At 34.6% G+C, this 23,225-nt stretch overlaps 2 protein-coding genes across 3 annotated transcripts; both read left to right on the top strand.

Moving 5' to 3' along the window:
• The first annotated feature begins 1,499 nt into the window (after nt 1-1,499).
• On the top strand, nt 1,500-21,303 carry LOC115968872 (25.3 kDa vesicle transport protein-like). 2 transcript variants are annotated; one of them, XM_031088402.1, is made up of 7 exons: nt 1,500-1,800; nt 7,693-7,733; nt 7,856-8,080; nt 9,019-9,179; nt 9,355-9,501; nt 15,300-15,376; nt 20,888-21,303. In XM_031088402.1, exons 3-7 carry the CDS (start codon nt 7,896-7,898, stop codon nt 20,969-20,971), a joined length of 654 nt encoding a protein of 217 aa, XP_030944262.1. In that variant the 5' UTR covers nt 1,500-1,800; nt 7,693-7,733; nt 7,856-7,895; the 3' UTR covers nt 20,972-21,303. The 2 variants fall into 2 exon arrangements, with proteins under 2 accessions (XP_030944262.1, XP_030944261.1); XM_031088401.1 differs by lacking the exon at nt 7,693-7,733 and having other exon boundaries at nt 1,501-1,800.
• Nucleotides 9,844-11,473, top strand: LOC115968873. Its single transcript, XM_031088403.1, has one exon. It carries the CDS (start codon nt 10,670-10,672, stop codon nt 11,201-11,203), a length of 534 nt encoding a protein of 177 aa, XP_030944263.1. The 5' UTR covers nt 9,844-10,669; the 3' UTR covers nt 11,204-11,473.
• Nucleotides 21,304-23,225: the final 1,922 nt, after the last annotated feature.

Below are 23,225 nucleotides of genomic sequence, written 5' to 3' on the forward strand. Positions count from 1 at the left end.
CCTTTCTTTAAACTTGTCTTTCTTTGTTGTTTTAATATCTCTGATCTATTGTGTGCATTTCCTGATTCATTGAGACCTAGCATTTAAGTCAACTCTCTACAAATTAATTATGTGGGTCTCTTTGAGCCTTAATTCATTCATCATTTGGGTTTAAGAGCCAAAACCTACCCTTATAGAAGGATTTTTTTTTTGGGTGCTTGGTTTAAGTCACAATTTATTTGAATTTCTATTACATTTAGTTAATAGACTCATTGAGTTTATAAATTTAAAGGGTTTTAAAGTCTTGTTTTTAATTGGATTATTAAAATTTAGTGTTTAATTTGTATCAAAGTAAATTTTCCAATTTTTTTTAATAAAGAGTAATTACTTTCTATCTTCCTTGGAATAACAAATAAGTGTAACCACTTGCTATTGTGGAGATAATCACATAGGGAGACAAGGGATGGCAATGGGGCGGGGCGGGGCGTGGTTGAAGGATGGGTCTTCCCGCATGATTTTGTCTTACCATATTCTCACCCTGTCCCGCATGACGAGGAAAAATTTCTCACCCCATCCCTGCCCTTTAGGGTCTTGTGAAGTCCCGCCCCACTTCGTAAAACTCTAATTTTTGTTAATTAGCCCTACAACTAGTACAATTTTTTTTAATGAAACCTATTTCTTTAATAAAAATGTAATTGAAATTACAACTAAATTTATCCCTTCAAATCAAATCAATTTTTAGAAAAAATTAAATAATATATTCAAGTGTTTAACAAGACAATAAAAAAAAAAAAAAAAAAACTCATAGTATAACATATAAAAAAATAAAGGCAGAGAATCAAATTGGGTGGAATAAAATGAGTTAATATTAATATGTTTGTTTAAATAGTAGGGTTTTAAGGTGTAAAAAATTTACAATTATAACTCTTAGCAACATGGGGTGGTTGCGGGGCGGGGCGGGGACGAGGAGGGGCAGGGTGGGGTGGATCTAAAAAGTCTAAACCCAACCCTGCCCCACCCCGTGGTGCGATGCTAAAATCTTGTTTCATTTTTGCCCCACCACCTTTGTGGGGCAGGGAAAACCTGCTCGAGGCAAAGCGAGGAGGGGTGGGGCAAAAAAAATTGCCATCCCTGAGGGAGACATGTCATGGAATATACAAGTTGGTTGGTTGGTTGTACTACCTCTTTGTGCCTGTGACGAACCCTTAGTTATGGTTTTGGTGCAAGCATCTTCATTGAGCTATAAAACTCTTATAGGTTCCAGATAATTTAATTGATAAAGTCTTTGATAGTTGAATAAGAGATTTAAGACTTAATTCTCACCTACACTTATCAACCATATATTGAAACTCTATTAAAAAAAAACTATAAAACTCTTGAAGATATCAATATAATTCATTTTATGAAAAGTAATAAAATGCCACATTTTACCAAAAAAAAGAAAAAAAGAAAAGAAAAGAAAAAAGAAACACACATGAGTGAACACAGTAATGAATAACTTTTGTTACAATTTGCGCACACAGGCTGCGGGCAAGTGGCGGATCCCCATCTCCACTAGTGGCAACTTGCCGACTAGGGTGACATTAATCACCAGCTGTCCATTCTTTTTTGCGTGTACGATTCCATACGTGGCCAATTAAAAGAGAGTTTGCAGTTAAAAGTGAAAAAGTCGAAAGCTATATATAAATTCAAATTGAACCCTCTTTTTTTCTCTCTCTACTGGGTGTGGTTTCTACCAAAATTCAAATTGACGAAATAAGAAAAGAAAAGAAAAGAAAGCGAAATTTTGATTTTGAAACGCGTCGCGGTCAAGGTCACCAGGTTTTCCTCAACATACATGTTTTTCTCTTTCTCGCTATTAATTAATTTTATAATTCCTCTCAAAATTAATTGTTTTATAAATTTTGATTCCATTCCATCTCATGCTATTTATCAAAATATCTATACATTTTTTTTCGATTTTTATTTAATATTTTTCTTGAGTGTCTGATTAGTTTTCCAAATTGCTATGGATGAAACGATGTATGTTATTGAAAAATATTAAGGCATTGGATGATGATGATGATGAGGAAGTGGGTTTTCATATTTTATTAACGAAATCTGGTTTTCAATATTGTTTTTTGCACATACATCTTACTATGCAATTTATGTCAAATTCCCTTTTTTTTTGTTTGTTTGCTTATGTATATGTTTTCATCAGATTAAAAAGGTCATTCATGCTGCTTTTTGTTATTCTCCATTATGGGTTATCAGTGTTGGTCCACGCTTTTCTTAATTCTGTAGAAAAAATTGATTGCAAAATGAAACAATTCGGTGTTACCATATGCATTTTGGAAAGGGTCATCTGTGTTCATTTTTACTATATGAAAATTGTAAAATTGTTTATATTGAGCACACATTCAATTCTAGAGAGAGAGAGAGAGAGAGAGAGAGAGAGAGAGAGGCCTGTATGTATATAGACACAAATCTTTTAAGTCTTATAATGCTACTTCAATAAATATAAGGGTAGTACAACAAGTACAACAGGCTTGGGCCCATAAGTGGGCTCGAGTTAATATAACTCGAACAACCCCCCCTCAAACTCAAGGTGAGTTTTACTGACAGGATGATGAAATCGGCCTGGCGGATAACAAGCTCATTCTAGGGGGAGATTGAACAAAGCTGTTGAGTGCCCTGAAGTAGATGATGTGAACAAACTGAAAGTTGATCTCAATATGTATTGTTCGCTCATGAAAGACATTGTTATGGACGATCTGATGACAATTCTGCTACTACAATGCACTATAATGGCTGAAGAGAGAGAGAGAGAGACCTATATCCTATAGTAGCTAGTGAAACTAAAAAAGTTTAGAGGTAGTAACAGCTAAGGCTTGATACTCAGTCCCAGTGTTAGAATGGGCAACAATCATTTATTTCTTTCTACACCAATAGATAAGAGATTCAACAAGGAGGAAACAGAGCCCCATGGTGGAATGGCAATTGATAGGGTCTCATACCTAGTCAGCATAGGTGTAAGCTTGAAGTACCAAAGAGGACCAAGGGGAGAAATGGAGGCTGTGAAACAATTTACGCTTGACATAGATGAGAATACAGAGAACAGTTGCAAAGTGTGTGGAGTGAGGAACTCCATATATTGACGGACTTGATGAACAACATAGGAGAGATATCAGCTCAAGTGACAATATGATACACAAGGTTCCAACCAGTTGTTGGCACAATGTGACATCTTGGAGTGGTTTACCATCATGAGTAGTGAGGCATGCGTTAGTCTTTATAGGAGTATCAGCAATCTTTCTATTAGAGAGACATGCATGAAAAAGTAGATCTAAGGCATACTTAGTTGTGCTAGATAATATCCAATACTTAGCTGTTTTAGATAATATCCAATCAAGGAGGAAGTAATTTCAAGTTTAAAAATGTAAATGAGAGGGCTAAGATCCTTCATTACACATTCAACTGTATAGAGAGAGGCCTACATATATAGGCACAAATTCCTAGGTCAAATAATGCTATTACAACATGTACAAGGGTAGGATGTAAGTTTCACAGGTTTGAGCCTGCAAGTGGGCTTGGGCTATTATAACTCTAAATGAAGCAGAGTAGAAAGGATAGGGAGCAAGGTAACTTAATGGATGTAAAGTTTCCATGAAAACATGAAAATGGAATAATCCATGCAGAGCGAGTTTGAAATGCAGCAAAATGTAAAATTATTATTTTTATGTTTAATGTCCATGTGTATACTTGTCTATTCTTGTTTCCTCTTTACATTTGTGTTAAAAAAAGACTGTTAGTGGCAAAATAAAAAGCTTCCACTTCGTTTGGGAGGGGGAAAGGTGATGCAGGACCGTTAAGAAGTTCAGCACTATACTAGGTTTCTTGATGAATTCTTGAATAAGGATTATTGTTTAAGAGTTTAGGTTAGAAAAGTATGAATGTTGACGGCTGTTGCTGAAATAGGGGATAAACATAAAATAACATAAATAAAACACTAGGCAATCACACCTAGGTCTTCCTAAGCATCACACCTAGGGTTCCTTGGCATCACATCTTGGAGAAGTTTGCATCACACAAACAAAGCTTAAAATAAGCTGCTGAATTTTATTAATCAAAATATTCTGAAATAACATGACTACAAAAGAGCCTTTATATAGAGGCTATAGTTATCATTTTCCTAGTAGGACTTGGACTCTAAATAACCTATTCCTAGAATGAATAGAAATACTAATAATAATTAAATAAAAGACTTAATAATACGTAAACATAAAAATAAGACTCATGGGCCTTTCGTATGGCCAAGGACAGCCCTTTCCAGATTTCTAGAAATTACCAAATTGCCCTTATTCTAATAGAACTTAATTAAAACTGATCCAGAAGCTTCTCAACCTAAAAGACTCTACTAATAACTAAAATGACCTATCAAAGGTGCAAAGAAGGTCCAACATCAAAACTAGACCACAATTCTTGAATCTTTGTATATTTAATCTTCTTTTTCCTTGAGCTCTTCCTTGTCCTCATCAAAAGGGGGGAGGGGGGGGGGGGGGGAATGGAACAAATAGAATTTTTAAAGAATATTCCTTCCATAATCACATTTGAGAGTATATAAAGATTGAAATGGAAGTCCATACCTTATTTGAGAGTTTAAGTAGGAGGGAAAGGAGGGGAATGGATTACTGATACTTGAAATTTTTTATCTAATTCCTCATGATGCCCCTTATATTTTGCCAAATTTCCTATATTATCCATCTGAACCCAAGTCCCGCCCTATAAAAAATTAATACATAAGGTAATTAGAAACAAAACAAAACCAGAAGCAATACAAAATAAACATTATAATCACAAAATTAGCATTTGGGACAAGGCTGAGGTTGATAGAATTGAACACAAATCACGAAGAGAAAGGCCCACCTGAATCATGCTCTATGAATGAAAATGGAATAACCCAGTCTGCACATTGCCACACCAACTCATTATGAAATGAACATGAACCCTGACCATAACTATATCAATTGATAAATACCTCCTAAACATTATTTTTGCTCTTTTTGGTAGGTTTTTATTGATTCATTCTAGAACAGTATACAGTCTTAAAACTCAATTGTGTATGACGGGCCTTTACCTGAATAGCATAGGACTCTCAAGTAGATTTTTTATACCATTCTAAGCAAGCTGTGCGTGTGCCATATCTTCACCTTAACTTGAGGGGAGTAGTGAAATATATAGTCCAGATCTTATTTAAATTTGCAATTTTTAACCCTTGTGGGGGTTCATGCGTAATTTGCATACTATGATTTGAGTATAATAGAATCGGTGTTAGGGTTAATCAAATTAACCTAACACAAGATTTTCTCCAAAATATAATATATATGGGGTTTTAATTTGGAGGGAACGCAATTCTTGAACGTTTGAAGATATTGAGAGACCTGTAGATCTTTTGAAGTTTTTGCTAGCTGGGATTTTGTTTGAGTGGTCTCGTATTTGGGGTTTTACGCATTGTATTTCCATGTTTAATTTCCTTATTTCTGTTAGCTCTTCCCTTTGATTTGTTTGTATCCGTTTCAAGTGCAGTGGGTTTACTATTGTAAACACATTGTACTTTTCTTATCAATAAAATTTTTATTAACTATAAAAAAAAATAGGTTGGACTATGATGCCAAAGGATTAGAGAGGAATAGTAATAGAAAGGAGAGGGAATACAATTGAGTCCATGAATATAAAGATCATTTCCTAGAGTGTAAGAGGTCTGAATTGTGGGGTTGACAGTCAGAAACCTACCTTAAAGAAGATCAAAATAAAATTAATATAATTCTCTTTCTATGCTCTTTTCATTGATCCTTACATGGACAAGATAATTTGTGACTGATCCAAGGATATATTTATTTGCTATAATCCTTGGTATTAACTTAAAATTTAATGTTATTATTCATTCTTTAGTGCTCACCTTGAGGTTAGGCCTTGGTGCAATGGCAAGTGCCTTTCACCCAAAGCACATGTTGAGGGTTTGAGTCTGAAATCAGTCTTTTAAAGAAAGAGATAAGGTTGTGTACCAATTAAATCTTGCAAAACCTACAAAAGTGGGAGTTTTGTGCACTAGATACGACTTTTTATTTTCTAGTGCTCACCTCTCTCTCTTTTCAAATTCTTCTTGTCTTTGTTTACATAGAATATTTGAGTGAGTGTAGAACTACTTTCTATACCATTTTGAAATGCCTTATTATTGCCAATTCTTAGTAATGCATAAGGTACCATCAACCTTGGGATATTGAATAGGATCTTCATGGAAATTAAACTGGTCTGTAAGTAACCCTTAAGTGCCCCATAAGTTACATTTTAGTTCTCGTACTATCTTAAATTACAGTGAGATGCTTTGTGGAACTAACTCTTTTTTGGGGGGAAGGGGTGGCAGATATTTATGGAGTTGTGGGATGAAATAGTGGTTGTTTAAGATTGAAAAAGTTAGAGACCGATAAGATTGATTTATATTCTTTGTTCTTGTGATGATCTTTTTGATAAGTAATAAGTTTTATTGATATCAAAAAAGGGACACCCTAGAATACAGGGAATGTACAGGGGTCAACAAATCAAGTACAAAAATTACAAGAATCAAGAAAATAAAAAAAAGAAGAGAATGATTGGTTTTGTAAAGTAGAAAACCAATCTAATAAAGTTTTAAAGAAAAATAACTTGAGGTCTGGTATGGATCTCTCATTATCTTCAAAAAACCTACTATTTCTTTCCCTTCAAAGACACCACATTAAACAATGGGGAACAATTAACCATATATGACTATTTCGATGATGTCCAAGCCAACATTGCCAACAAGCTAGGAGCCCCACAATTGACTATGGCATAACCCAGCTTACTCCAAATAAACCCAAAACCGTAGACCACAAATCCATAGCAACTGGACAATGAAGAAAGAGATGGTCAACCAATTCACCATTACTTGCACATATAATACCAATCCAATATCCAAACCTTCCTTGTGATGATCTTTATCTTCATGAAGTAGTAGTAGGGGGTGTAGACAAAGTCTAATCAACCAAAGAAATGCAATCATGTGGTGGTGAACCTCCCATTCTAATTCAGTGCTCTGGTGGGTTCCCTTAACCAAGCCATTGCCTATGAGTTGTCGGCTCATTCTTCAACAGGCATGCAGTCAGAGCCCTTGGCTCCTCCCACTGCTTGAGAGCTTACAGTTTTGTGTTTTATTTTATTCTCTGATGGTGGTTGACAAATAAATAATCCAAAACTGAGAATATTGGTTCACTTTGCGGTATACAGAATTAAGAAACTAAGGGGTATCCAACCAATCAACCGCCACATATCTGTGTGTGTGTGTCTGTGTGCGTCATATTGTACATTAACTTTGAATTTTGAAGGTCTTATGAGATTGGCTATGAATGTGGTTAACTGTGCATGTTTCCATTCAATCCTTGACATAACCTTTGGATATTCACCTATTACTTGCTCCATCTCTTTGCCTCAAGTTCTCTCTTCTTAGTCAAACTGATGGAAGAAATATGTTTGCCTTTTTAACTTGAATAATTAGACAATAATTAGCTGTATACTTTCTTAGGTAAATTTTGTAGAATTTTTTTTATAAATTTTTTATATGTGTGAATCCATGTAAGTTTTAGATGGTGTTATTAGGGAATTATTCCTTGTTTATGTTTTTATTTTAAAAACGTTTATGATTTAGTCCTTATTTTCTAGGAAAGGGAGAGAAGCAATTTTACTAGTTGGACATTCATTTGGTGAGCGTTTACGCATCTTGAAGTGGTTTATGTTCTCAGTATTTGATTGGCTAACCCATGTTACTATTTGACTTTAAAGTTCTTATCTTCCATGCTAAATTCTCGTACTTCCTGTCTGGCAGAGGGTCACTGATTTGGACTTAGTTTGGAGAGGCTATAGATATGGTGAAGTTAACCATGATAGCTCGTGTTACTGATGGCCTACCATTAGCAGAAGGGCTGGATGCAGGTCGGGATCCACAAGATGAATTCTACAAGCAGCAGGCTAAATCCATATTCAAAAATTTGTCAAAGGGCCATAACGAATCCTCAAGAATGTCGATAGAAACTGGTCCCTATATATTCCAGTATCCTGATTTTTGTTGTCACTTATTATATTGTTAAAAATTTACAAGTTGTGTCATATGGATGGAACCACCATCCCTTACTTTGTCCATTTTCTTGTTTATTTTTCTAAACTCTTTTTTCATTCTGATTTCAACTTAATTATCTGTCTTAAGTGTCTTTTCTATTTGCTTTGAAATTGCATGCCAGTCAAATATAAGGATGTTCTTTACCAAGAATAGAATATCTTGGTACTAAGTTGGTACTGTAATGTCTCCACTTGTTAGAGTCTGGCTTTTTTTTTGGTTGAAAAAAAGGTTTGCAATGGTTATGACCTTGTAGATGCCAGAGCACAGTTATAGGGGTGTGAAAGGAAATGGTAAAATCCCATAAAGGGTGGGGTGGAGAAGACAAACTGTGCTGGATTCCTTCCAAAGGCTACAAATTTCTATGAAGTTTTGAGAGCTCTAGTGAAGGCTCCGTATTCCCGTGGAAGAGTATTTGGAAGACCAAGGCTCCTATGAGAGTGACTTTTGTTGCTCAGTAGCATTAGGGAAAATCCTAATCCTGACAATCATATAATAGTGATAGATTGGTGCTGCAGGTGTAAGAAGAGGGGGGAAACCTCTAATGATTTGCTCCTCCATTTTAATGCAAACAAAGAACTTTGGACATGATTCTATGTTTGTTTGGGGTGTGGTGGGCTATATCTAAAAGAGTGGTGGATTGTTGGCTTGTTGAAAAGTATTGTTTGGTAGTGGGTTGGGCTCAGCGGTTGTACAGTTTCCTTGGCAGGTCAAAACTGCCACAGCATGACGATATTTTCTATTAAGAACATGTTGCCTTTTAATCTATGAAAAACCCATGGCATTTAGTTTTCTAAACATTTGAGTTTCATGAGATTATACCTTCTTGCCTTCTATACCATTTGTAACTTGGACGCCTTGACACAAGTATTCAGCTACATCATTGAAGGCCGTGTTTGTTATCTGACTATGTGTGATCGTTCTTATCCAAAAAAATTAGCTTTTCAGTACTTGGAAGAGCTCAAGAATGAGTTTGAGAGAGTCAATGGGGATCAAATTGAAACTGCAGCTAGACCTTACGCATTCATTAAATTTGGTATTACTTCAGTGGAAACTAACCATGTTTCCTTTCCTCAGTACTATTTTTCTAAGTTAAAATAGTTCTTCATGAATTTGTATGTGTTTGTTGCTAGATATCTCTTCCTTCATTTCTAATTTTTTTTTTTTTTTTTTTTTTTTTTTTGGGGGTGGTGGGGGGGGGGGGTTATTAGATACATATATACAGAAAATTAAGAAATTGTATTTGGACACCCGCTCTCAACGGAATATTGCAAAGTTGAATGATGAACTCTATGAAGTTCAGCAAATAATGACCCGGAATGTGCAGGAAGTTCTTGGTGTTGGTGAAAAGTTGGACCGTAAGTTCCCTTGCTTTCTTCTTCTTCTCTCTCTCTCTCTCTTACTATGAAACTTCCTGTTTATATGATTAATGTTGAAGCGAGGTCTTGTTCATTACTAGGTTGTTGGTTGACTTCTTTTTTCCCCAACATGGACTGCTGCATTTAATAAACACTTTGTTAAATTTGCAGGTTGTGCCAAATTAAGTGAAAAACAATTTGTATTGCATTGCATGTGGCTATGATTTGGCAAGCTTTCATCATAAAGCAAAAAATTGTTTTATTAAACCCCATTCACAATTTGCTTTTGAATCTTAAAACATTTCACTGCCACTTTTCTTCTTTCCTTGATGAGTTCTTGGACCTGACTTTATTTCAATTCTCCAGCTGGCCTTTCCCGGGTTATTTGATTTGTTCTCCTGATAAGTATTCTCAATCTCCCTAAAAGATGCCAAGGTGACACAACCAGTGATGTAGGGAAGCTTTTTGTATTTATTTTTCTTGAAGCTTTGTATCATTCAGATTATGGATGTTGTACATAATAATAAGTGGTGGGTTATGTTTTTAGAGGAACTGGTTGCTGGAAATTTCCTGGCAGCAACAGATTGGGGGTTTTAAGGTTGGTTTGGAAGAGTTAGTTGCTGTCAAAAGATTGAGAAAATCTTTTGAATAGTTTTAAAATGTATGAGAGAAGGGTTGTGGTTTGGGGTTGAAAAGGAAGGAACTGCTAGCATTTTGAGTCTTAATTTTTACTTATATCAACATGGAAGAGCAAATGTTGCACTTGACAATTTATATTTGTCACCTTGAACATAATCTAAACAAATATGAGAAGAGAAATCCTGGCTCATAATAACTAGCCAATTAAGGCATCAAGGCCCTCTGGTCTCAAAGGAAGAGTTGGTTGGAACTATCCTTAATGAGGTTAGTTGGAGAACTGGTGCTTTCATTCCTGAGAAATGTTCTGCTAGAGTTAAGAAGCTTTGTACTGACTTGAAAATTAACTTGAAGTTCTGGTTGATTTGGGCTGGTTTGTTCTGTGTGTTGACTGTAGGTATATTTTTGTAGTTGGGTTGGGTAGTTTCTGGTCTGGTAGTATGCTGTCTTGACCAGTGTTGATTTTTTCATTTCCTTGTTAGCAGCTTAGCTGCTTGTTCTGGGTTTTGTGCTGTATTGTATATCTTTGGTAATGAAATCATCTTATTCTTGGAGTCGATATTCTTTCCAGGGCATGCCTAGTTTTGTGCTAGCTAAGAAGTTGAAAGCTTTGAAGGAAGACATTCGTTGGTGGAATATAAGAGAAATTGGAACTGTAGGGGTGAATAAGAAGTGGTTGTTGGAGGAGTTGGTGAGGCTATATGAGAAGGATGGGGTTAATGGGCTCACACTAGCAGAGAAGATGGAAAGGGATGGAGTGACATCAGAAGTGAAGCAGTTGGCTTCATTGGAGGAAATATCGTTGAGGCAGAAATCTAGAGTTTTGTGGCTTAAGGAGGGAGATAACAAGAAGTTTTTCCATTGGATGGAAAATTCTCATAGAAGGAATAACCATTTGGGTAATTTAGAGGCGGATGGTGTGGTATATGAAGAGGAGTCAGAGGTAATTGACCAGGTGGTGGGATTTTATCAAAAGTTGTATATGGAGACAGAGACATGGAGACTAGTGGTGGATGACTTGAATTTTGATAATATTGGGGTAGTGGAGAATGGGTTGCTTGAATAGAGATTTGAGGAGGAAATTCTACAAGTTATGCATGATATGGAGGGGGATAAAGCTTCGAGACTAGATGGGTTCACGATGGCATTTTTTCATCATTGCTGGAGGGTCGTGGAGAGTGATATTTTAGCTCTCTTTGAGGAGTTTTACGAATATGGTAATTTGAGAAGTCCTTGAATGCTTCATTTATTTCTCTTATTCCGAAGAAACATAAAGCCTATAATATAATTGATTTTAGATCAATAAGTTTGGTGGGTAGTGTCTATAAGATCTTGGCCAAGGGCATATTGTTTGAGAGGGGTGTTGGATGGCCTCATTTCTAAATTTCGAAATGCTTTTGTTTGGTGGGGGGGGGGGGGTCATCAGATTTTGGATTCAGTTTTGATTGCAAATGAGTGTGTTGACAGTCGGATTCAGAGTAAGATTCTGGGTGTAATTGGTAAACTGGACATAGAAAAAGCCTATGATCATGTAAATTGGGAGGCGTTGCTTTACTTGTTGGAGAGGATGGGTTTTGGAGCTAGATGGTGGCAATGGATACATACATGTATATCTTCCGTCCAGTTTTCAGTATTAGTTAATGGTTCTCCAGCCGGTTTTTTACATAATACGAGAGGCTTAAGACAAGGGGATCCTTTTTCTTGTATGTTATCTCTCTTAATGATGGAAGTGTTTACTAGAATTCTTAGACGGATGGAGGGGGGGTGGTATTATTAGGGTTTTCAAGGTACATGAGTTATGTGTATCTCATCTATTATTTGCAGATGATACTATACTTTTTTGTGATACAAGTGTTAGCACATTCTTCATATTAGGATGTTGCTGACTTGGTTCACAATGGTTACAAGGCTAAGGATTAATGTTAGTAAAAGTGGGATGGTTCAGATTAGTGATGCGGATAATCTAGACACTAGCTGATATGTTGGGCTGCAAGGTTGGGAGTTTGCCTATGTCATACCTTGGTATGCCATTGGGAGCTTCCTATAAGTCATCTTTTGTTTGGAATCCGATTTTGGAGAAATTGGAAAGACGGTTGGCAAGATGGAAGAAAATGTATCTTTCTAAGGGGGTTGCCTGACCCTCCTTAAGGGTATGTTTGATTGGGATGAAAACAGAGAGGATGGAAAATAGGGAGAGGAAAATAGGGTGGAAAATGACATTTTTCACTGTTTGGTTGAGGAGAAAAAATAAGAGAGATAGAAAATAGGGGGGAAAATTTTCCCTCTAGGCCCATCTTTTTTTATCCTCCCAATTTGGGAGGAAAATGAGGAAGAAAAAGTGCTGAAAGATGAACTTTACACAAATACCTTAAATTTAAGTTGCATTCTTTTTTTTCTTTCTTCTCTCTTTCCTGGGCAGCAATGTTGCCCCCACCCCCCCCTTTTTTTTTCTTGGGCATTAACATTGCCTCTTTTTTTTCTTTTCTTTTTTTCTAATTTTTTTTCTTTTGATTTTTTAGGGCTTGGGCGTGATAGTTTATTTTTATTTTTACTAGATGTGATTTTTTTTGGAACATGTTTTTTATTTTTATAAAAAAATTTGGGTGATTGCTCTTTTTTGTGTGGTTATTTGTCACTTTTTTTTTTTTAATAATTTGGAATCATTCTTTAACAAGGGTATATGAGTAAATTTATTCAAACTCATTTTTTCCATCCCTCCATTTTTCCACTCACAACCAAACAAAAAGGAGAGAAAATAAAATCTTTTCTATCCTCTCACAATTTTCCATCCTCTCACTTTTCCACCTTTCCAACCAAATGGACCCTAAGAGTACGCTTTCGAGCATTCCTACTTATTTGTCTTTGTTCACCATTTCTACTAGAGTGGCTAATAGGATTGAGAAATTACAGAGAAATTTTCTTTGGTGAGGTTTAGCGGATGAGCAAAAAATTTATTTGGTAGGGTGGGATAAGGTGTGTTATCATATGGCTGATGGTGAGTTGGGTATCAGGAAAATTAATACCTTTAATAAAACCCTTCTAGGTAAGTGGTTGTGGTGGTTTAGGGTTGAGGAGATACGTTTATGTGTGTGATAGCCTTGAAATTTGGGGAGGAATGGGGTGGCTGGTACTCCATGTTGCAAAGAGTTTCACATTGGTGTGGTTTATGGCAAGTTATATGGATGGGGTGGGAGAGTTTCAGTAAGGTTCATTTATTTTGAAGTTGGGTTGGGGAGTAGGTTTCGGTTTTGGCATGATTGTTGGTGTGGGGAGCAGTTGTTGAAAATAACTTTCCCGATTTTATTTGAGATTGCTACTTATTGGGAGGCTTTTGTGGTTGATATGTTGGTGAGTCATATGGTGAGGAAGGGCAGAGTTGGAATATACAGTTCCAACGTAGTTTCCTTTCATGCTTTGGAGTCACAGAATCCTCCAAATGAGGATGGGGATAGGATGAGGTTGGGGTTGAAGTCAAAGGGGGATTTTGACTCACAATCCTTTTTTGGTGCTTTGAGCGGTTCTAACTCTACTACTTTTCTTGTCCTTTGAAAAGCATTTGGGGTGTGAAGGCCCCACGTCAAGTGTCCTTTGTTTGGCCAGCTGCATGGGGGAAGATTTTTACAGGTGATTATTTAAGAAGGGGCATTCCAATTGTGGATTGGTGTTGTCTAGTCCGGTGTAGTGGGGAGAGTGTTGTTCACCTTTTGTTGCACTGTGGTGAAGTTTCTTGTTTATGGAGTCTTGCTCTTAGACTGTTTAGTGTTGCTTGGGTTTTACCCAAGAAGGTTATTAATTTATTAGCAGGATGGAAAAACTGGTTGGGGAAGCAGCGTTCGAATATTTGGAATTTGGTACCACATTGTGTGATGTGGATTATTTGGGGGGAGCACAATAGTCATATTTTTGAGGACATGGAGCTTAACGGGGATCAGCTTTTAGCTTTATTTGCAGGGACCTTGTTTGATTAGTCTCATGCATGGGTTTTGCTTCTAGTGAATCCATTCCATTGTTTTTAAATTCCCTTTCTTCTTGTACATAGTTTTTGTTTTGTTTTCTGTTTCTTTTCTCTTGTTTGAACAAAATGAAGTAGTCTTCTCTTAATACAAGTTTTCTTACCTATTAAAAAAAAAAACAAAAAAAGGAAGTGTTGGCTTACAACCATGAGCAATATTATCTCTTGGTTTGTTTAGCGTTGGATGGAATATCTTACCATTCCTGTTAAAACTTAATTTAAGAAGAAAGCCATTAGTATGATTTTCAAGGTAACAAAGAGTATGAATTTGGACAAAATATTATGGCATAAAAGAATATATGTGACTGTCCAAGGGTGGAGGGAGGGGGGCCCATGACCCCTGGCTTTTCAAATTTCTCCCTCCCATCTATTTTACTAATAAAAGTTTTAGAATATGTGTAAATTTTACTTGATCCTCCCCTTCATATAAAAAGAAAATTATACAAGCACTCATTTAAAGTATTAATGTCTCATTGTTTCTTTTAATATTCACTTTTGTAGTCATATATAACTCATTAACTTTTGGAGCATTAAAAGTATATGTTTCCAAAAATATATGAGTAAATCTCTTTAGTAAAAGCTCCTTTTCTTTTCCAAAAACAAACTATTTTTCATTTTCTATTTAAAGAGGGATATAGAAAGGCATGGATAATGTGTTTGTGTTATTTTGTGGATTTAAAAATTATTGATATGTTGGCTTTTAGCACACTGCCTGTGTGCCTTGTTTTATTTTTCCCTATTATTGATTTTCAATGAAGTTTATTACTTATCAAAATATATATATATATATATATATTATTGATATGTTTGGCTCCTATAAAACTTTTTGTCTTTGCCACTGGCTGATGCTAATACTTGATGTTTTTCTAATATGATTTTCAGTTATCATTTGATGGGGTTTGAGGGATTCCCCAGTGGTTCCAGCACCTCTTGTGGTGCTGGGCACTGGGGTTCCCATCAGCACCCCTCTTTTACCTAGCCAAAAAAATCAGTTATCATTTGAAGTATTAATTATAATGCATACCCTGATTGTATGTTTTTCTTTTTCTAATTATGCAGATGTTAGTGAGAAAAAAAAAAGAGTTATCATTTAATGTACTAATTATATTGCATATACTGATTGTATGTTTTTCTTTTTCTCATTATGCAGATGTGAGTGAGATGTCCAGTCGTTTGACTTCTGAATCTCGCATATATGCTGATAAGGCAAGAGATCTAAATCGACAGGTCAGTCTTTTCTTTATTGCTCATTTTTCCCATTTGCTGCTACACAAATACCATGTTCTAATCTTTCATCTTTTATTGGTAGTTTTATTGTGACAACATAGTAGTACTAGTACTTGTGCTACCATTTATGTTTCTTTAATGCTTTTTTTTTTGCACTTAGTTTTCCACTGTCTCTGCTTTTCACGGGATTAGTAAGGATTCACCCTGGACTTAGTCTTGTTGTTTCTGTCAAAGCTTGTTTAAATGAAGGAAAAAAAAGGTTCTTCTGATGCATATTAATCCTTACCTTCTCTGTGATAAAAACTTAGGTTATGTTTGGTAACAGTTTTTGTTTTATATTTTCAAAAACTTGTTTTTGGGAATATAAAGAAAAAAAAAATTTCTTGTATTTTTGAAATAAAAAAACATATTTGGTTAGTTGAAATTAAAAAAAATAATTTTTTGAAGAAAAAAATAGAAATACTAAAATATGTTGTTACTAGGATTTGAACTCTAATACTAACTCATTAAATGAGACAGATTCATTAAATCAAATGTGTGTTTTCATTGACTTTTTAAAACTAGAAATTGAAAATAGCCTTTTGCATGTTTTCAATTTCCTTCACAAATTGAGTTTTGAAAACAATTTTTGTTTTCTGTCTATTTTAGGTTGCCAAAAAAGTTTTTTAGTCTCAAAAATAGAAAATTGTTTTTGAAAACAGAAAATAAGGGGAAAAAACAGTTACCAAATATACCCTTAGTGTTTTCTTGTAAGATCAACACGTTCTGGAAGTTGTGGACCATGCTTGGCATGTAAGTAATGTTTTCAGAAGTTTTGAAATAATGGAGTTTTATTCTTTGCAAGTATTTGTGGTGTGTCATCAACACCAAAATAGCATAGTCTAGTGTCTCCATTAAGAACTAATTTGTTACTAATTTACACTCGCTTGAGGTTGAACCTGTTGAAACATTGCCAATTGAAATAAACTATGAAATTTTTTTTTTTTGATAAGTAAAGGAAATTTTATTCAAACACTTAATAATGAGTCACCCGAGTATACAAGAAGTATACAGCTGGGGACCAAAATAATCAAATACATAAATTACAAGCATCCATCAAATCATAGACCGAAAAAATATAATGACTTCCTATGATAGACATCTAGTCTGATAGAGTTTTAAAGAAGAAAAGTTTTAAATCAGTTATAGTCCTTTCAGGATCTTTAAAACACTGGTTGTTTCTCTCCCGCCAAATGCACCACATCAAACAATGAGGGACATCCATCCAAATAACACAATTACGATGATGACCAAAATTTCCTTGCCAACAAGCAAGGAGCTCAACCACAGTCTTTGGCATTGCCTAGTGGATACCAAACAAGGTGAACACCATAGACCACAACTCATAAACAATAGGACAATGTAGTAAAAGATGGTCTATCGATTCTCCATTACTTTTGCACATATAACACCAATCTAGTATCAACACCTTCTTCTTATGTAAATTATCAATAGTCAAGATAGTTCCTAAAGCTGCAGTCCAAACAAAAAATGCAACTCTGGAAGGAACTTTTTGCTTCCAAATACTTCTCCAGGGGAAGGATTGAGTACATACACCCAACAAAGCTTGATAGTAACTGCTTACCTCAATGCCCTTGCTCTTAGCAGGTGTCCAACACATCTTATCCTCACCCCTCTCAATGAGACTCCATATATAACATTCCAAAAAACAGACAAAGAATCTGATTCCCTATCATGAATTTCTCGCAGGAATTCTAAGTCCCAAAAAAGAACCCCGTTAGGAAACTGTATGAGATCAGCCACATAAGCCTCCTTATCATTACCGATTCTAAATAAATCTGGAAAACACGTACTCAAAGGATTATCCCCACACTAGACATCATGCCAAAATTTCACTCGTCCCATCTCCAATCTGAAACTGAATATAGCGAGAAAAAATAGACCAACCACTACTAAGACTTTTCTATAAACTCATCTCATAGGAGCCTGGAACAGAATTAGAGCACCAATCTCCCTCCTCAACTCCATATTTAGCCTTTGTAACCCTTCTCCACAACACTTCTCTCTCATACCCAAATCTCCACAATCATTTTCCCAACAGTGCTTCATTAAAGTCTCTCAAATTTCGAATTGCTAGACCCCCAGACTGGATAGGAGAGCATACCTTGGACCAATTCACCAAGTGACGTTTAGAATCATCTCCTAGACCTCAATGAAAATTTCGTTGAAGTTATTCTATACGATATGCTATATCTGCCGGAATTGGAAACAGGGAGAGGAGATAAGTAGGTAAATTGGATAAAGTACTTTTTATGAGAGTAAGTCTCCCCCTTTTGGATAGATACAATCTTTTCCATCCTGCTAACCTCCTTTCCACCTTCTCAATGATGGGATTCCAAACTGCTGTATCTTTTCATTTTGCACCCAATGGAAGACCTAAATATTTCATAGGAAGTGAGCTCTGCTTACAACCCAACACATCTACTAGCATCTCAAAATTTGGAACCACTCCCATAGGAACTAGTTCAGACTTATCCAAATTAATTTTCAATCTCGATACAATCTCAAACCATGACAAAATTAGGCGCAAAAACATTTGGTCAATATCAGCATCGCACATAACCAACGTATCATCTGCAAAGAGAAGATGAGTTACTTGTAAGTGATCACTTGTGGAGGTACCCACACTAAATCCAAACAATCGACCTTCTGTCATCACTTTATCCAAACTATGAAATGTTGGGTAGTAGCAACGCATTTGTGAAATATTGTGTGTATTTTGGGATTGCATTTTACTTAAGAATTATTAATTCTGAGAAGATACTCTGGAAGTTTAATTTTAGAAGGAAAAATCCCTTGGGATTTAAGAAATCTGAAAGTTTTCATGGATGGAGAACTTTTTTGTGAAGTAATTTTAGCATTTAAATGAAAAATTGGCGATTTTGGTGATTTCTTCTTTTTAATTGACCATTTAGTAAGGAACTTACATGTTTGACACACAAAATAAGCCTTAATGAGTTTTGACACCAATTTTGATATAGGACCTTTACGAGTTCAACATTAAATTAAGGTTCTTGATGAGGTTTAATGTTTAAGAGTTTAGGTATAATAAGATTTAATCTTGTATTAATTTTGTTAAATTACTGAATGTCCTAAAAGCTTAGTTAAATGGGTGGTAGAGTAAGCCAGAGATCGAACTCAGGATCTCTTGCTCTGATATAATTTAAATTATCGATTGTCCCAAGAGTTTAAGATGCTAGGAAATGGTGAATTTAATCATTTAACCATAGTTCTAATAAGTTTGATAGTTGTTTAGTGTTAAAATGGTGAATTGAATGAGAAACAAAGTAAGATAAATCCTAGGCAAAAACACCTAAGTTTTCCTAATCAATCACACTAAGGAAGGAGAATGTGACCACACACTTAAAATAAGTTGCTGGAATTTTATTAAAATCATCTATATGTCCTTTATTGAGTACATAAAGATTCTTTATAGACTATTTCCAATTCTAATCCAATAAGGACTAGGACTCATAAATAGTGTTTTCCTAGAAAGACTAGGATTCCTGATAACAAATAAAGTTAGTTAAGAAATTCTAAACCAAATAAAGAAAGGACCCAAAACAGAAAATAAAACTCATGGGTCTCCGCTAGTACGATATCTGGTGTGATGGGGAAGCTTCAATACCAGATCATATGTTGTTTCATAATAACTTTGTGCAATGGGCTTTGAATTTTATGAGACAGATACGTGACAAGGAGTTGGAGGCCTTATTTTCTTTTTTGGATTTAATTTATTGTACTTCAGTGCAAGGCAGTGGAGAGGATAAGCTTTGTTGGAAGCCATATGCACAAAAAGGATTTGATGTTAAATCATACTATTGATTTATAGCATCTAATGGCAATATGAGTTTCCCCTAGAAACGCGTCTGGAAGCCTAAATTTCCAAGAAAAATTTGTTTTCTTTTTGTGGATTGCCGCATTGGGGAGAATCTTAACAACAGACAATATGAGAAAAAGGAATATCATTGTGGTAAGTTGGTGCTACATGTGTAAAAGGAATGGGGAGACAGTTGATCATTTACCCCTCCATTGCTCTACTGCTAAAGAATTGTGGACTTTTCAGTCTTTTGGGGTTCAATAGGCGATGCTTAAAGGTGTTTTGGATTTATTAGCTTGTAGGCAATTTCGATTTGGTAGACATTGGAATAGAAAATTTTGGAAGGCGATTCCTCACTACTTAATGAGGTGTGTATCAATGTATGACGAAAAAGGAATAGTAGAAATTTTAATGGGAGCCAAAGGACCATCTTAGATTTCAAACTGATGTTCTTTAGAGCCTTTTTTGAATGGATGACATCATTAGGATTATTTACTATTTCATAATCACACTAATTAGATTTGATTTTTCATTGTAATTTTGCTTGATTTTGGGTGTGCCTATTGTATACATCTTGTATACTTGGGTTTTATGCCACTTTATTTCAATAGGATATTTTTACTTGTATATAAAAAAATAAAGTAGCCTATGAAAGGTGCCAAGAAGGCTCAACATTGAAAGTTTGAAACTAGGCAACAATTCTTGAATATTTTGGTATTAAATGTTGTTCTTACTTATACTCTTTACCATCTGCATCAATGTTAGAAAGGGAAGTTTGGGAATCCTGTAAGTGGAAAAATTTGGAGTGCAGTTCCGAAATGCTTCATTTAAATAGATGTATTTAAAACGAGGGATTTGAATTGAAATTTGAATTTTTAGTTTAAATGACATTCAAAAGTATGAGAGGGAATTTATTTTTTTGGTATTGATGAAATTTATGGGTGGATTTGAAATGATTAGATGTAAACTATTATTTAAAATTCATAACATCATGAATGTTTTGTTGGAACAAAATCTCCAAAGCTCAAATAATTTTCTGGTGTGAAATTTATATAAAGCAATTGATATTAGCAATTGTTCAAAGTCCTTGATTTTAAACTATCATATTCAAATGCAACCTTATTCATTTTGTGGATTTTTGGATAGAACAAAAAAAACCACAAATTTAATGGTGTTGAACTTCTTTCCAATTAACTTTGGTCCATTTTTGTAAAATCTTTTTAATTGAGTGGTTGTTTTAGGCTAAATCTGGTGTTTGTTGCTTTTATTATTATTAAATATTTTGTAGATCTCCTCAATTTCGGATTGTAACATTTGGAGATTTCCCTTAACTTCCGGAATTTTGTCTTCATGAACAATTTTTTCTGCACAATCAGTGTAGTATTATATTTAATATTTTAAAACTAGTTCCAATTTCCTTGATTTGATTTATTATGTCCCCCCCCCCCCCCCCCCCCCCCCCCCCCCGGGGGTGGGGGATTTAAGAGGTTATTTAGCCATGCAAAATTCTGTTTCAAGTTTTAATTGTGTTATACTCTTTTGATGTCTTTTGAATTCTTGAAAACAAATTAGGATGAGGGATTTGGCTTCTAGTTGTGTTTTCTTATCCCATTCTATTGATCTAATTTCAGGCGTTGATCCGGAAGTGGGCGCCAGTTGGCATTGTCATTGCTGTTGTTCTTCTCCTCTTTTGGGTAAAAAACAAGATATGGTGATCCTTTTTGCTCGTACATTTCAGCTGGCATCATTGTCAATTATCACTCGCCGGATGGAGTATGTTTCAGGATTGTGCAGAGTTTTGGTGTGGGGTACATATCCATACTAAGGAAGAGCAGTGGATATTATCAGGTGGGCAAGCCTCAATTATATAAGTCGATTAAAGGGAAAAATGTACTTGGTAAAATTTAGAAGAGATCGATCCTCTTATTGTTATTACTTTTATAATATAACTAAACAAATTAGGCTCATAGTTCATACAGACATGTATCTACTCGGTTTCGATGATATATTCTAAAAAGGAGAAATTTCAATTACTTTGTTTCTTTTCCTCCTTGTACTAAATGGCCCACCAGAAATGATTTATTTGTTGTCCATATCTTTGGATTCTCATTGATCTCTTAGTTTGCACGTAGTGTATTAAAAATTGTGGCGGATTTTTCATTTCCCTCTTGCTTAAGACAATTTTGAAATTGTCAACAGTGAAGGTGGGTGGGGACAAGAGAACATGGGAAGACTATCTACCTGAACATAAAGTTGAAAATAGGTTGTTCTTTTTGTTAGTTGATTCTGCGGCTGTTACTAAAGGACCACTGAGAGAAACAACAACTAATACACTTAGTTGGAAATACCAGCAAAATGACAGAAATTCAAAAGATATCATAAAATGTATCAGCAAGGTTATTGGTAGAAAAATGTGATAAAAAGATTTGAGATAGTATGGTTGGATAGAGCAGTATGCCAGGTCATCGTAGCCAATCAATTATCATGCCAATGAAGCTTTTGATGGTGACTAATTTTCAGAGATAAATTCTATGAGGAAAAAACACTAGAAGATGAGGAAGTACAGCTCAACCCAGCACTTGCATATAGCTTTTACAAAAATAATGGTAGAGAGTTATTGACATCCGTAGTTTTGGACCTCAACTAGAAGATGGTCCCCAAAAATCCATTAAGCTCTTTATATATGGATCATCTATAGGTTCATAGAAGACTTGAAAATGAATTTGGGAGAGAAAATCATGCCACACTTGGGCACTCACAAAATTCTATTTTGGTCATTTAGCCTTAGGTTAGTAGTTAGTATTTTATAACACACCATATGATTTTTGATATATGATTAATATTTTTTATTATTTCGATATATATCATTTATTATCAAACCGAGACACTAATTGGTTTTTGGTACAGGCGGGGATAGAACCCTAGATTTCTTATTTGATAATAAGAGACTTTATTAGTTGAACTAATTGAAACCCACTCGATATAGGTTCCACTCGATATATATCTTTTAAGTGTACTGTGATACTATACAATACATAATACTAGTATCTTGTTGATCACTCGATACAATTTAACATACTTGATTACATCATTTTTATTTACATTTTTTAGAAAAGATATATATTTTTAAAATTGTTTTTTGGGGAAAAAAAAGCACATCCCCCCTAAATCTATGGGGTATTTCACAATTTCCCTCTAAACTATAGAATGCAATATCCTCCTTAACTATTGAAAATAAGCAAATACCCCATGCTCGTTTGATTACTAGAATATTCCACATGAAAAAATTTAAAATTCCCTTTAGGGGGATGTCAAATGACCCAACGTTTCTAGATAATGTCATTCAAAGAACCCACAAGATTTTATTTTTATTTACCACAACTTAAAAACTTTCCTCTAAAATTCTCATCCGTGAATGCTATATTAACTAGAGTTTGATACAGATAGTAACATTATTTTTGCTGGCTTATACCTTTTACTTGTGGCGGAGCAACGATTCTGATTCAAGGGTGGCAAGATTAATATATATATGAAGACAAAATTAATTCAATTTTTTTTTTATTAATAGAAGGAAAAATCACTTAATTTATTAAAAAAACGATTAACTTAAAAAATATAATGTAAATGTAAGTTATATATATATTTTTGTTTTTTTTTTTTCCATGCTTGATTTCAATTTATTTTTTCAAGCCTAGTATTAGAGTTAGTACAATCAATGTTACACCTAAACTTCTTCATTAATTAAGTTGACTATAAATATATATTTCAAATAAGTAAAAAATAAATATAAATAATTAATAAATAATCATTAATATATTAAGTTAAAATATTAATCTAAATATAAGATATTCCAAAAAAAAAAATCATTTGAATACTTAAAATTAAAATGAAAAAAAAAAAACTTAGAAGTATTAACAATATGATCATATACATGAAAATTTTAAAATGTTTTATGCGTGCCTTGATTTT

This window comes from Quercus lobata, chromosome 11 (assembly GCF_001633185.2).
Source record: "Quercus lobata isolate SW786 chromosome 11, ValleyOak3.0 Primary Assembly, whole genome shotgun sequence".
Classification (NCBI taxonomy): Eukaryota; Viridiplantae; Streptophyta; class Magnoliopsida; order Fagales; family Fagaceae; genus Quercus; species Quercus lobata.